This window comes from Nematolebias whitei, chromosome 16 (assembly GCF_014905685.2).
Source record: "Nematolebias whitei isolate Nwh7 chromosome 16, NemWhi1, whole genome shotgun sequence".
In the NCBI taxonomy this organism is placed as follows: domain Eukaryota; kingdom Metazoa; phylum Chordata; class Actinopteri; order Cyprinodontiformes; family Rivulidae; genus Nematolebias; species Nematolebias whitei.
The window spans coordinates 40619890-40634945 of record NC_056513.1 but is presented as its reverse complement, the minus strand read 5'-3'; the positions used below and the strand labels follow the sequence as shown (position 1 = coordinate 40634945).

At 38.7% G+C, this 15056-nt stretch overlaps 1 protein-coding gene across 1 annotated transcript in view; it reads right to left on the bottom strand.

Annotated features, from left to right (window-relative positions):
* The window catches only part of myom2a (myomesin 2a), a gene marked incomplete in the record, with an annotated part of 94686 nt that overhangs the window by 39556 nt on the left and 40074 nt on the right, over positions 1 to 15056 (bottom strand). Inside the window, 6 exon segments of the mRNA XM_037689996.1 lie at positions 2999 to 3125; positions 3217 to 3404; positions 3978 to 4099; positions 7149 to 7323; positions 9633 to 9816; positions 10168 to 10295. Of these exon segments, the coding sequence (XP_037545924.1) occupies positions 2999 to 3125; positions 3217 to 3404; positions 3978 to 4099; positions 7149 to 7323; positions 9633 to 9816; positions 10168 to 10295 (924 nt within the window).

The following is a 15056-nucleotide window of genomic DNA, read 5'->3' as shown; positions in this document are numbered from 1 at the left end:
CTGAAAAGGACGTCAAGGCTCTCTTTTCTACCTCCTCCATGTACAGGTTGGCAACAATAGGAGAAACTGGAGACCCCATAGCACACCCATGTTTCTGCCTATAATATTGCTCCCCATATGTGAAGTAGGTTGACTGCAGGCACAGTTTCAAGAGTTGACACAGTTGTTCTGTGGAAAGTGTGGTCCAGCTGCTCAGAGTGGTGTCTGATTTTAATTTTAAACTGACCACCTCTACTGCATCATCAACAGGAATGCACGTAAAGAGTGATGTGACATCAAAAGAGACCATTGTTTCATCAGTCTCCATGATGACATCCCTCACCTTATCCACAAAGTCCATGGTGTTCTGTATGTGGTGTTCTGAGCTGCCAACTAAAGGGATGAGTACAGACGCCAGATATTTGGAAACATTGTAAGTGACAGAGTTAATCATGCTAACAATAGGTCTTAAAGGTACACCTTGTTTGTGGATTTTAGGTAAACCATACAGACTAGGTGTGGCCTCCCCTGGGTACAGTCTGTGGTACAGAATATGGTCAATAGCCTTGTACTGCTCCAAAATTGTCAGGCAATCTATCAATTTCTTCTTGTGACCACTTCCTGGATCTCTTTTCAGAGGTTCATAAGTGTTTACGTCACTAAGGAGTGTCATAACTTTCTCATGATAGTCTTTCTGGTTCAAAATCACTGTGCACCTTCCTTTGTCTGCTGGGAGAATGATGATGTTTTTGTCCTTGCTAAGAATGGTGAGTGCATCCCTCTCCTCTCTACTGATGTTGGAAGGTGGTGGTTTGGCATTGCTGAGGCAGGATGAAACTTTGATTCTGAGCTGTTCTGCTTCAGCCTCTTTAATTTTGTTGTTGCGGATGGCTGATTCCGTGGCTGTGATCATCTCCACCAGAGGAATTCTACTTGGTGCAACCGCAAAGTTCAGTCCCCTGGCAAGAATCTCTGTCTCCGGCTGGGTGAGCTGTCTGTCAGATAAATTCTTCACCCACTTTTCTGTCTCCCTGACATGTAATTGACTACTGGAGTGTTGTCCTACACTGAATGTGTTGTTATTGGAATAGTGATGGTGTTGATGAGCTATTAGTACGTTAAACTTATTTTGTTGTCGAGTCTTGGACTTGACATGCTGTGCTAAGCGTGCCTGATCTGTACAGTCCAACACTTGCTGTTCAGTGTCAGGAGGGCTGTGATCAGTCTTACATCGGGAAACAAAACAGCCACTGGCCAAAAGGATGGACCAGCACAGAAGATCAACATCATCAGACCAGGACTCTGCGGTCTACACTCATCTCCAGGTCAGAGGTCACTCTTTCAGGGATGAAGATGTTCACATCCTGGATAGAGAGGAACAATGGTTTGAGAGAGGAGTAAAGGAGGCCATCTTTGTGAAAAGAAACCGTCCATCATTAAACGGGGGTGGAGCCTCCAGGTTCAACTGTCCCCCTCTTACAATGCTGTGATTGCTAGTATCACTCAGCTCTCTGTGAACAGTAAACAGCCATCAGGTGCTAATGATCCATTGTTAGGCTGATGGTCCTTCTTGAGCATGTGATCAGCTGGTTTTGGTTGTCAGCAGCAAAACTGGTTGATCCACTCTGAGAAGGTGCTATTTAAGAGACTGAGCTGAATACAGCACCTCAGACTGAGGAAGTCTCTCGGATGAGAGACGAAACGTTTCTACATTTTTTTGTTGTTTTGCTTTGTTTTTTTTTTTTTTTGAATGTCCAGAGGACCAGATTTAACTTTTTTAGATTTTTCTACCTGGATTATTGAGCATGCATCAGGATACTCTGATTAGTCTCTTTAGAATGATTTGCTCAATTAGCTTTGTAGAGATCTAGTATAGAGCTGTATGAATGGGTAAATGAGGCACAGATTGTTGTAAAGAGCTTTGAGTGTCTCAATAACATAGAAAGGCACTGTATAAGTACAGTCCATGTACCATAACTGTCGGGTTCCTCGGTCCTCTTTTCAGATGAAAGTAAAGTGTCTTTCATTTGGAAATCAAGGTCCAAGGTTTGGAGGAAGAAGGGTGAGGAACAGAACCCATACTGGTTGAGGTCCAGTATGAAATATCCACAGTCAGTCATGATTTGTGGTGCAATGTCTGGTGCAGGTGTTGGTAAACTCTGCTTTCTTAAATCCAAGGTCACCTCAACAGTCTACCAGAATATTTTAGAGGACTTCATGATTCCTTCTGCTGAGGATCTGTATGGAGATGCAGAGTTCATCTTCCAGCAGGACCTGGCCCCTGCCCATGCTGCCAGAAGCACCAACACCTGGTTTGATGCCACAGTGCCTGACTGACCAGCCAACTGGTCGGACCTAAACCCCATTGAGAATCTATGAGGTCTTCTCAAGAGGAACATGAGGAGCACCAGAGCAACAACAAAGAAGATCTGACAGCATCAAGGAAATCTGGGCTTCCATAACTCCCAGTCAATGTCACGTCACATCGCGGCAGAGATTAAGACAAAGAGATTCACAACCAACTATTGAAGATTGACATATTGATTTGAAAGAACCATATTTTGATTGAGTTGTTGTGATCATAATTTATTACTTTTTTTTTCTGCAAAAACTGAAGTAGTGTGGACTGATGTCTTCACAGTATTCTAATGTTCTGAAATCATGTTTTCGTGGGTTTCATGAGCTGGAAGCCCAAATTATGTAAAAATAAATAAATAAATCCTTGAAATGGTTTAAATTGTGGGCCCTGAATCTATAATCTATTAAAGATTAACTTTTTCAATTGAATTGTGGAAGTTAAACAACTTTTCCAAGATATTCTAATTTTTTGGAAAGGGTCTGTATGTGTAAAATTTATGGCAAGTTTCATTTGGTTTCTTTTGAAAGTGTTGAATTAAGCTCAAAGCTTTTGATCATTTCATTCAGTACCTTCCACACTTCAGCTTGAAGGTGATGTAGTACACCTTTGGCAGACAAAACACCAACAGTGCTGCAAGATGTAGAAGTACTGATCCGGTACCTGGCTCTGCCATGGTCCAAGCTTCACACTTCATTGGAGCACTGGGAGCTGACGGTAGACCAACACCAGCCAGATTACCAGCCTGAATCCTGAACTCGTAAAATGTTCCCTCTTTCAGGTTGTCCACCTAAAAATACAAAATGAGGCTGTTTATAAGTTATATCGATTGACTTACTGAAATCCTTTCTGTTTTTGAGTGTAAAAAGCGGAGAGCTCACAGTGCAGATCCTCTCTGTGACCGCAGACAGGTTGACTTCCTTCCACACCAGAGTGTCAGCATCACGCTTGTCGATGTAGTAGGCGTTGACCTTGGAGCCCCCGCAGTGTTTGGGGCTCTTCCAGGCCACAGTTATGGACGAGCCATCACTACTCAGCATGGTAATGCCGTAAGGAGCACTGGGAGTTGCTGGAAAATTCAAAAAGCTTTACATTTAAAATGACCACAAATTGAACATTAACACATCTTTATCCAGACTTGTTAACATCTTCAAAAATAACCTAAAAACCACAATGATCACCTGCACACGTGCCTGCCATGCAGTGTAACTATAGAACTACTGTTTAGCACTACCTTAGCACACACTTTTACTTTACAGGGAATTTATCTTGCAGAGCAGAAAGATTCAGGGTGCAACTAAATATGTGCTTCTGTGCAAAAGGAAAGATGAACAAAAAGGGAAAAGTGGGTAAGTATCGTAGGACATTGTAGTATTTGTAATACATACCATATTCATTTCCCTTTCCTGGACAGAATAAAATGAAACTCACTGAGCATAGGCTTGAAAAAAGTATAAATATAAAATAAACCTCAATCTCATGAGACACCTTTTCATTTCTTTTTAATTTATACTGTTGATTAGTTTCTCTGAAAAAGGTCTTGAGTTTATTTCAGATTTTATCCTGGTACATCATTTGAAGCAATATTTAATAAAATGATCAAAACACGTGCATGTAATGAAAAACCAGTGTTTCCTTTTACCGAGGGCCGGCTCCACAGCGACGGGGGAAGACTCCTGAGACTCCTCACTGAGGCCGAACACGTTGACCGCTTGGACTCGGAACACATAGGTCTCTCCTGGGATCAGGCCGTGGACCACAAACCTGAGGCACATTCATAGTTTCTTGTCAAGCTAAACACTGATGTCACTGCGATCAATCCAAATTAACACAAGATTTATTATTTTTTTAATTCACGGCAACATCTTTGCAAGTAACAAGTCAAACAGTCTTAAAACGTATAAAAAGTCGAACATATGACTTTAGTATGTTTCAAGTCTTGATAAGTATGTAAAAGAATTACACGTGGAACCACTGATGCTTTGAGACTATTCTCTTTTGCATTCTCTAGAAAACAAAATCTGCATTTGTAAAAATTGCTCAAACAAAAAGTATTTTATTGGACAATGATGGACAGCGTCTTCAAAATGTCTCTTTTTGGTTCACCCACCACATCAGACCTTGAGCTCAATGTTTAATCTATCGTTGACTTAAAGTTACTGACTGAGAAGCCATGAACACAGGCAAAAGAGCCATTCATTCAACAACTTCCTGCGGGATCAATAAAGTTTGATCTTATTCACTTTTATGGGCTTCTTAAGTGATAAATCTGTTCATGCTGATACAAGATTGTAATTCTTAACTTCTCTGTGTGTTGACAGGATTTTTGACAAATCAGCGAACCCAAAGTTAAAGACAACAGCAGCACTTTGCATGTTAGATGGCTCAGTATCTGCAGACTATCAACCAGATATTACACAATTAAAGATTTATTGTAGTGGGGGGGGGGGGGGTTAAGCCCAGCTCTAAAATACGCTCAAGTTTCCTGCAGCTGCTCCTTCTTCAGGGGTCAACACAGCAAGAGAACTCACATGAAAGATTTGGACATTTGTTTTACGCCGGATGTCCTTTCTGGTGCAACCTGGGCTTGAACCCCCGCCCTCAGGATTACAAGACTGCAGCACTGACTGCCAAGCTACCACAGTGCCCCCACCCCAAACCATACTAAGCCTCTTTATTTTACTTGTGCACATATTGTGTTTTATATGGTGTTAGATGCAGTCATGTGATTCAATCTCAAACTTACAAACAGTAATGTGACAAACAATTTATTTTTTAAAAATTGACCAAAAAATCCAGAGAAAAACCTGAAAATCTGAGTCCAGAAAAACGTAATTTCAAACTGAAATATGTAGAAAAGCTGCTCTGAAAACAAAGCTACACATCCTTTTTGAAAACAACAAGTCTAAGTTCAGACCTGGCACAAACATCTGCCTTCAGTGGTTTAACTGAGTGGACCGCTCTGACAGAGCGTTCACATATTTGATCAACATTATAATATATTCAGGATTCTGAACAACTTGTTCAAGGCTAACTTGTCTCAGAGTCAACATCAACATCATCAGGCCAGGACTCTGAGGTCTACACTCATCTCCAGGCCAGAGGTCACTCTTTCAGGGATGAAGATGTTCACATCCTGGACAGAGAGGAACGATGGTTTGAGAGAGGAGTAAAGGAGGCCATCTTTGTGAAAAGAAACCGTCCATCATTAAACAGGGGTGGAGCCTCCGGGTTCAACTGTCCCCCTCTTACAATGCTGTGATTGCTAGTATCACTCAGCCCTCTGTGAGTAGTAAACAGCCATCAGGTGCTAATGATCCATTGTTAGGCTGATGGTCCTTCTTGAGCATGTGATCAGCTGGTTCTGGTTGTCAGCAGCAAACTGGTTGATCCACTCTGAGAAGGTGCTATTTAAGAGACTGAGCTGAATACAGCACCTCAGACTGAGGAAGTCTCTCGGATGAGAGACGAAACGTTTCTACATTTTTGTTGTTGTTTTGCTTTTTTTTTGTTTTTTTTTGAATGTCCAGAGGACCAGATTTAACTTTTTTAGATGAGCAGTGGAGAACATTCAAGCACAAGAGCTGTGCTAAAATAATCTCACTTCTAATGAGATGAGAATATCTAAGATTAGTTATCCTTAGAGTTGATGTCTAACTCTAACAAGGTGACATTCTCAACTCTAGTTTTATTAATTGATCATAACTGATCGTCAAATGTAACAGCAATACGTATTTGTTGTTTTGTAATGCAATTTTTTTTACAAAAACCCAGAGGAGTTTGAGTAGCCCTTACAGTTTAAGCCTAAAACAATAATTACATTAGTTAGAAATTGAGTTAGAAGAAAAAGAAAAATCAAAAGTCTTAAAACATTTTTTTCATTTTGACAGTTATTCAATTCAATTCAGTTTATTTATAAAGCACCAGTTCACAACAAGTTGTCTCAGGGACTTTACAGGAACATTCACATAAAAGCCAGTTAGTAAAGTTCTCTATCTGAGGAATCCAGCAGACAAGATGAATCTTGGCTTCGTCTCAGTCTCCCATCCTGAGCAAGCACAGTGGAGACAGTGGGAAGAAAAACTCCCTTTAACAGGAAGAAACCTCCAGCAGAACCAGGATCAGGACAAGGCTGACTTAAAGCTCATCATGAAAACACTGAACAAAATGTGATTTAAGTGACTCTGAACCATGTCAATGTCAAAACAACGATGCAGTTCAGTCGTCTGAATAATTGTGCACATGTCAACTCACTGAAAACGGTGCACGAGGTAAACGACAGCAGATCACAAATCGTTTGAGCCCAAATTTGACCACCAAACATGAACAAAGGCGTCAAAGCTGACCTCATGTCAGCCAGTCACCAGAAACAACCAATGCTTTTGTAAAGCGAAACAAAACAGGCACTAAGAGTCTGATTGCTTGAGCTCTCAGTTTTATTTACTACATTTAGGCTTTTTCATTTCCTGCTGCCTGCCTAAATCAATTAAACACAATTATCCAGAAACATTTTCATTATTGTTGTGCTTTGTTTCACTTCTGTTTCAGATAGAAATTTGTTTGTCTGTGTTTTATATTCTCTTGTGTTTTGTGCGTCTTGCCTTAACAACAGCTTTTAGGTAAACAAAGTAGTAATGCCTCGTTATTGATATGTGCAATTCAAACAAACAAACAAACCAACAAACAAACAAAGGCCTATAAACACCCAAGAAAAAGCTCGACTCACTCCTAAGTTGACACGAATGTTTCATCTCCGTATAATTTTCTTTAGGTCATTAAAATGTCATCAGTCAGATTCCAGTATTTGTCTCACCGGTTATGTCTGAAGGGTTTGTGGTTACAAGCGAACCACTCTTTGGATCCAACAGCGCGGCCATCAATGTAATATCCCATGAGGTTTTTCTGATGTTTGGGAGCTTCCCATTGAACAAAAACAGATGACTTGGTGTTTCTGGTGGCTACAACCTGACCAGGAGCTGACGGGACACCTGTAGAAATAAAATACAAATAAAAAACAACGAGACCAATCAAGTTTTCATTTGTTATTTCAAAATAATGGCTTCAAAATGCCATTTATGGTGAAGACAGTGATTCATAAAAATTAAAATTACATTAAAACACAAGCTCTTAAAGACAAGTTAAAAACAGTAAAGAGTTAAATATTCTGATGAGTCCTAGTCCTTGAGGACCACTATGCTGCATGTCCCAAAGGTTTTTCTGCTCCAACCAGTGGCGGCTGGCCAATAGAGGGCACAAGGGTGCCTTCCACCACTCTCACTCACCACATTACCTTGAATTAGACATTAAAAAATAAAAATGAAATAATAAAATAAAAATATTTCAAAATATATCTATATATTATTTTAGTTGTGCAAGATAAATATTTTATAGTTAATGATGAGTAAAGTTGTTTTGTTCATCAACATTGTCTGGTGACGCATTTCTGCCCTGGGGTGCAAAAATCTTTGCCCATAGACTCTTGTCAAAAGTTGCACATGCGCAGAAGTTCCTCTTCAACACAAGAAATAGGACTATTCTGAGGCACACCTCTCCTGCGCCCAGAGCTGAATGCGGCTTGATTTGCATATCATCACCCTCACATTAATCAGCAGTCCAAAGACAGAGGGAGTCAGTACACTCAGTCTATATCCAGGACCTGGTTTAGCAACAAGGCTCGGCTAACTGCATGTAGCGAGGCTAATGCTTTATTCTGCTTTCCTTGCCTCCTTTGTCAAACATCAAGATCAGACCCAGCATGGCTTAAGACAGGACTGACTGATTTAAAGATTTTTTTTACAAAAGGCAAATGAGCATGAACAATCTGGGATCCACATGGCAAAGGCACTGCGACTAGCCATGTTTGGGAAAATAAACATTTCATCTCAGCTTGATGAGGCTACAGGGTAGGGATCCATATGCACAATGAGGAGGTTGACAAAAACAGGCACATTCTATCAAAAATAATAGACTGTGTCAAGTTTTGTGGTGCATTTGAACTTGCCCTGCATGGCCATGATGAAAGTGAAAGCTCAGAAAATCTGGGTGTTTTTAGAGGATTGGTGGATTTTGTAGCATCACTGGATGCAGTTCTAGATGAGCACCTGCAGACTGCCACTGTGTTTAAGGGAACATCTAAGACTGCAGAATGAACTCCTTGATTATATGCTGCTAGTTTTGAGAGAGTGCATCAGTGAAGAAATCAGAAGTGCAGACTTTGTCTCCATCCAGGCAGATGAAACAATGGACATTTCCACTCCACACATTTATTCCCCCCCACCCCGAGAAAACTCCACCAGCCGCCACTGGCTCCAACACACCTGATTCAATGGTTAATGACCTCTTCCTGTTCTGCAGAAACCCATTAATCACCTATTAGTTCAGATCTGCAGTGTTGTTGCAAAGAAAACCATGCAGGACAGTGAGGGCCAGGATCAGACATCCTGATCTAAGCAACAAGATAACTGGCTCGTTGGAGAGTCATTTTTAAGACATTAAAGTTTGTAAAGTGTGTTTTTGTGATTTATTTTAAATAAAACACAAGCTGTGACTGTTCATTATGTGCAACCATCAAGTGATTGTCAGCACCTCACGTTCATGTGCTCTAAGGCCAGTATCTCACATGGCAGCAACTCTTGTTGACAACTCAAAATTGCAAGAAAAAAGGTGAGTTCAAGTTGTAGTCCCAGTGAAATCTGAGTGATTGTGATTGTTTCCAGACTGGTGAGTTTTGAAAATCAGGGTGTTTTTGTGTCCATGACTTTAAAAAGTGTATTCTAGGCTGTGCACATGGTTTCTTAAAGCTGTTCACCTGCTAGCTGCAGCCCAGTGAAATACTGGCCTCAACCTGCAAGTCAGAACACACTACAGACGGTGAAAGACTGAATTCATTCGTGGCATTACAGCAAAGTACATCAGTGTCTTTACAAAGTGTTTCAAGTATTATAGATCTGTACGTACCGACCGACAGCTCAGTACCTGCAACATAAAGTCACTTTTAACAAAGTGTGAGCTTTTCATGTGTTTGTTTGAAATAGAGAACATTAAATAAAATAAGCACAAACACCCTGTAAGAAGGGTCACCTTTTTCTGATAAGATCTAAAATCAGATTGAAACAGAAGAGATACCACATTTAGGGAAAACAAATTAAAAAGTCATGCTTTACTCTCGAATCTGCAGGTTTTCCTGTTTTCTTTTGTTCACATTCTTCTTCTGACGTTTATTAGAACCAGACTAATCAAGACTGTCTGCACCTGTGTTCTCTCAAAGCTGATCAAACATTTGGATGAACACTCTTACCATATTCGTCAACCTTTTGGACGGGCTCAGAGGGCGCCGAGGCCTCGCTGGAGCCATACATGTTGACTGAATAGACTCGGAACTGGTACTTTTGCCCGTCTTGCAAATCAAAAACAGGGTAACGAGGGGAGCACAGTTTGATTGCTGTGCTGATCCGCTGCCATGCTCCAGTGCCTGCTAAGCACTGCGGGAGAGTTGGGGATGGGGGTGTACAGACAGTAGAGCGCTCTATGAAAATGCGAACAATAACAAACACAAACTGAGAAAATAATCTATTTTTATATTCTTTATATTCTTAAGGAGGATCTCAAAAAGTTAAATCTAGAGTTTGAGGAGATTTGTGAGTAAATTAAACCAGAAAACATCTCCAAGATATTTTTCTGTCATCATTATTGGCTCTTTCCTTTATATTCACCATCAACATGGTTTGGAGAAAATAGTGTTTAACCAGTTATTACATGGTTCGATTTTATATCGCAGCATAGAGTTTACAAAATTCTTCTGATGGAAGTAGATATTAAAGGTAAAGACGCACCTTTTCAATGACGTACCACAGCGGTGCTTGTCCGCGGGGGCTGGGAGGCTTCCAGCTCAGCACCACGTACGATTTGAAAATCTCTGATGCGTGAACATTCGTAGGTTCACCGGGGATTGTTACGTAGCCTAAATTGGGAGTGAACGCTTTGAGGCATAGACAGTACATACAGCAGCAGCCATCGCAGGAGTCCCACTTCATTCACTTTTTGTTTTAACAGTTCACAGTGAATTCAGAATCCCTCTAAAGATACTTGAATTCAATTCAGTTCAATTCAGTTTATTTATATTAATTAGTAAAGTTCTCTATCTAAGGATCCAGAGAACTTTACTAATTGGCTTTTATGTGAATGTTCCTGTAAAGTGTCCTGAGACAACTTTCTTGTGATTTGGCGCTATATAAATAAACTGAATTGAATTGAATTCAAGTATTGTACTTGAGGCTTTGTTTTCTCAGGCAGATGACAAACACTATATGTTTGAAGTACTTCCTTATTTTTTTATTTATTTTAAAATTAATTATATTTGCTTTGAAATCTTTTTCTTACATTCACACTGCGGCTAATTAGTACAACAGAGTATTACAGCCATGCTAAAAAAAATTACGAGAAAAAAGCAATAAAATTACGAGAATAAAGTCATAGTATTATGAGAATAAAGTTGCACAATAATAAAGTCATAATATTATGAGAACAAAGTCGTAGTATTATGAGAATAAAGTCGTAGTACTATGAGAATAAAGTCATAGTATTATGATAATAAATTTGTAGTATTATGAGAATAAAGTTGTAGTATGAGAATAAAGTTGTAGTGTTATGAAAAATGTTGAAGTATTACGACAATAAAGTCATAATGTTATGAGAATAAAGTTGTAGTATTATGACAAGTCATAGTATTATGATAATAAAGTCATAGTACTATGAGAATAAAGTCATAGTATTATGAGAATAAAGTTGTAGTATTATGAGAATAAAGTCATAGTATTATGAGAATAAAGTTGTAGTATCATGAGAATAAAGTTGTAGTATTATGAGAAAAAGTTGTAGTATTACAACAATAAAGTCATAATGTTATGAGAATAAAGTTGTAGTATTATGCAAATAAAGTCATAGTATGATAATAAAGCTGTAGTAATATGAGAATAAAGTTGTAGTATTATGAGAATAAAGTTGTAGTGTTATGATAAAAAAGTTGTAACATTACGACAATAAAGTCATAATATTATGAGAATAAAGTTGTAGTATTATGACCATAAAATCCTAGCATTATGAGAATAAAGTTGTAGTATTAAGACAATAAAGTTGTAGTATGAGAATAAAGTTGTAGTTTTACGACAATAAAGTCAAACTATTATGAGAATAAAGTCGTAGCATTATGAGAATAAGTCATAGCATTAAGAAAATAAAGTTGTAGTATAATGAGAATAACATAATATTATGAGAATAAAGTCATAGGATGATAATAAAGTCATAGTATTATGAGAATAAAGTTGTAGTATTAAGAGAATAAAGTTGTAGTATGAGAATAAAGTTGTAGTATTAAGAGAATAAAGTCATATGAGGATAAAGTTGAAATAATGAGAATAAAGTCATAATATTAGAAATGATTATTACATATCTTTGACATGTCCATTTTCCGTTCCTGGGTCGTCTCGCACCTGTTGTGGACAGCCTCCAATGCTGTAAATGGAAATGGACTGTACTTATATAGCGCTTTTCTAAAAAACACTCAAAGCTCTTTACAACAATCTGTGCCTCATTTACCCATTCATACAGCTCTATACTAGATCTATACAAAGAATAATAAGAGCTTTATCACATTCATACACCGATGGGACACACATCGGAGGCATTTAGGGGTTCAGTGTTTTGCCTAGGGACAATTCGACATGTGACTGTTGGTGGAATCGAACCCCCAACTCTCGCATTGGAGGACGACTGCTCTAACCACTCAGCCACAGCCGCCCCCAATGCTGTGTTTATGAAATAGTCTGCAATCACTTTGGGGTCACTGTTTGTGAAATATGCCTCCATCCACATTATGTGACGACTAAATCCAAGGCAGCCATCAATTACAATGCCATAGGGCTTCAGTTTATCATAAGAATCCATATGCCACAGTGCATTGGGCCCCCTGCTATTGTACTGCCGACATCGGAGACACCGTGCTCGCCAAAGTTCAACACCCACTGGATCCAAAATCTTGATGACCATTCTCATTGTCTGTTGAGAAACAACAAAACCTCTTTGAATGGCATGCAGATGTAACCACTTACAGTCTTGCAGTCTACCACTGCCAGAAAGCTCCTCTTCCTCAAAAGAAGCAATATCTTCCAAATCCGTGTGGCTCTTTCTTTGAAACAGACAGTCATTTACACAATTGTTTCAAAGTCCTGATACTGATAATAATCTGATGCTGATGTGCTAACAGATCAAGTATTTCCTTATTTGTAAAACCAATACCAAAGATAAATGGTAAATGGTAAATGAACTGTACTTATACAGCGCCTTTCTATCTTATTTCAAGACACTCAAAGCTCTTTACAACAATCTGTGCCTCATTTACCCATTCATACAGCTCTATACTAGATCTCTACAAAGATAATTGAACAAATTATTCTAATGAAACTAATCAGTGCTTTTAGATCACATTCATACACTGATGGGACACACATCAGAGGCTATGAGGGGTTCAGTGTCTTGCACAGGGACACTTCAGCATGTGACTGCTGGTGGAATCGAACCCCCAACTCGCACTGGAGGACGACTGCTCTAACCACTCAACCACAGCCGCCCCCTATATATACACAAGTTAACAAGATGCTCAACCTTAATCATTTTACTACAATTGTAAGACTGTTTTTTTGTGTTGGAGTTCTGATAATATTACGAGTTTATTCTGATAATATTATGAGTTTTTTCTGATAATATTACGAGTTTATTCTGATAATATTATGAGTTTATTCTGATAATATTATGAGTTTATTCTGATAATATTATGAGTTTATTCTGATAATATTATGAGTTTATTCTGATAATATTACGAGTTTATTCTGATAATATTACGAGTTTATTCTATTCTATGCCTAATGAAAAGGGCAGTGCCTTTCATGTGGGCTGCAGCCTCAGGCACCCTGTCTACTCATGCCTTCAGTTGTTTGTGCTTCTTAGGATGGGCTGTACTGAAATGAAATTCGGTTGAGCTTCTGTGCAATGACAATAAAGCTGATTCTGATTATTCTCATAATGCTACGACTTTATTCTCATATTATTTCAACTTTATTCTCGTAATATTATGACTGTTCTTGTAACTTCATGCCTATTTTCACGTAATGTAATTGCTGTTTTTTTCTTAGCGTGGCCATAATACTCCGTTGTAAATTAATGTGAATGAATGTAAAACAAATTAGTAAAATATGTCTCAGAAATAAGGTTTGTAAGCTCAATCATCCAGGTAGATAAAAACAAAAAAGGTTAAATATTTCATCAGGACGTTTCTTTAAGGGAGAAATGTTTAATCTTTCATCAGTCTGCGGCCTGCCAAATCCCATAAGTATCCTTCACTGCTGTTTGAAGCCAACCTCCTGTTGGAACCTCAGAAGCTTTTAACACATGCAAAAAGGGACTGCAGCAACTTTGATCCACAAGTCGCTGCCGGCTGAGTAGAGTTTGTGACGTTTCTAAACTGACGATTCTCCAGTGACGGTCAACAGAAAAGTTTGCAAGAAACCCTACTAACCCAGCACCTGGTCCATTTACCCAGATCAACTAAGTATTATGTGACCACGCCCCTCATGCAATTACCTGCAGTGTCGGACAAATCTGAACACCTGTGCCACCATAAACAACACATCAGTCATTTTGTCTCTTACTGGACCATCTGTCCAAAACAATCAATGATCATGAACAACAATCAGATGTTTTAGGCCAGAAGGCCAACTTGTTACTCACAGAAACAGCCTGAAACTGATGAAGTCTTTCACATTAAAGATGAAACGTTTGCCCCTTAAAGAAACTCGTCCATGATTTAACCTTTGTTTTGATGTCTCAGAAATATTGTACATGCAGTAGATAAAATGACTAGAATGACTTTGATGCAGCACTGTAACTATTTGAAAAGTGCTGGAAGAACAATCTCAGAAAAAATCAAACATAGTTTTTTTCCTCACGTGTGACAAATTTACATACTGTACATAGCAAAGCCCGTGTGAAGGTCTGAAGCTTACTGACTGTGACTGTTGGACTCCAGCGATAACTCCACCTGTACGTTGTGTGTTATTTTTTACATCTATTTGGTTTGTTTTTTAGTATTTTGGGTTAATGTCCCCCGAGTTATGTGGATTTAAGATGCAAAGAAAAAAAAATCATGCATCAAACGGCAGCCCTTCCAAGTTTCTCCAGGAACTTTTCTAGTTTCAATACGGGATTAGCCTGGTTAAATGAAGGTAAATAATAATAATAATATTTATTTAGCTTTTTATTCTATTAGTATTTGGGGTTACAGAGGTGTGTTAAAGCATAAAAGTTTAATCAGGTTTAACTGAAAAACAAAAACGTTCTTGTCAAAGTGTAAATGGGAGAGATGAAGTTAAATAAATAAAAAAATACTCAAAGGTTAAAAATGAGAGAAGTTGGAGAAGGAGTCAAGTCTGTGAAGTATAAACTTTTAGACGGTCCCAGGAAAGACTGGTTGTGTTTGAAATGGGGATTCCTTGAAGAATGACGGTGTCAGATATTTTATAATCTTAATGTAAATGGTAAATAGTACATGGACTGTACTTATACAGCTCCTTTCTATCTGATCAAGATACTCAGAGCTCTTTACAACAATCTGTGCCTCATTGACCCATTCATACAGCTCTATACTAGATCTCTACAAAGATAATTGAAC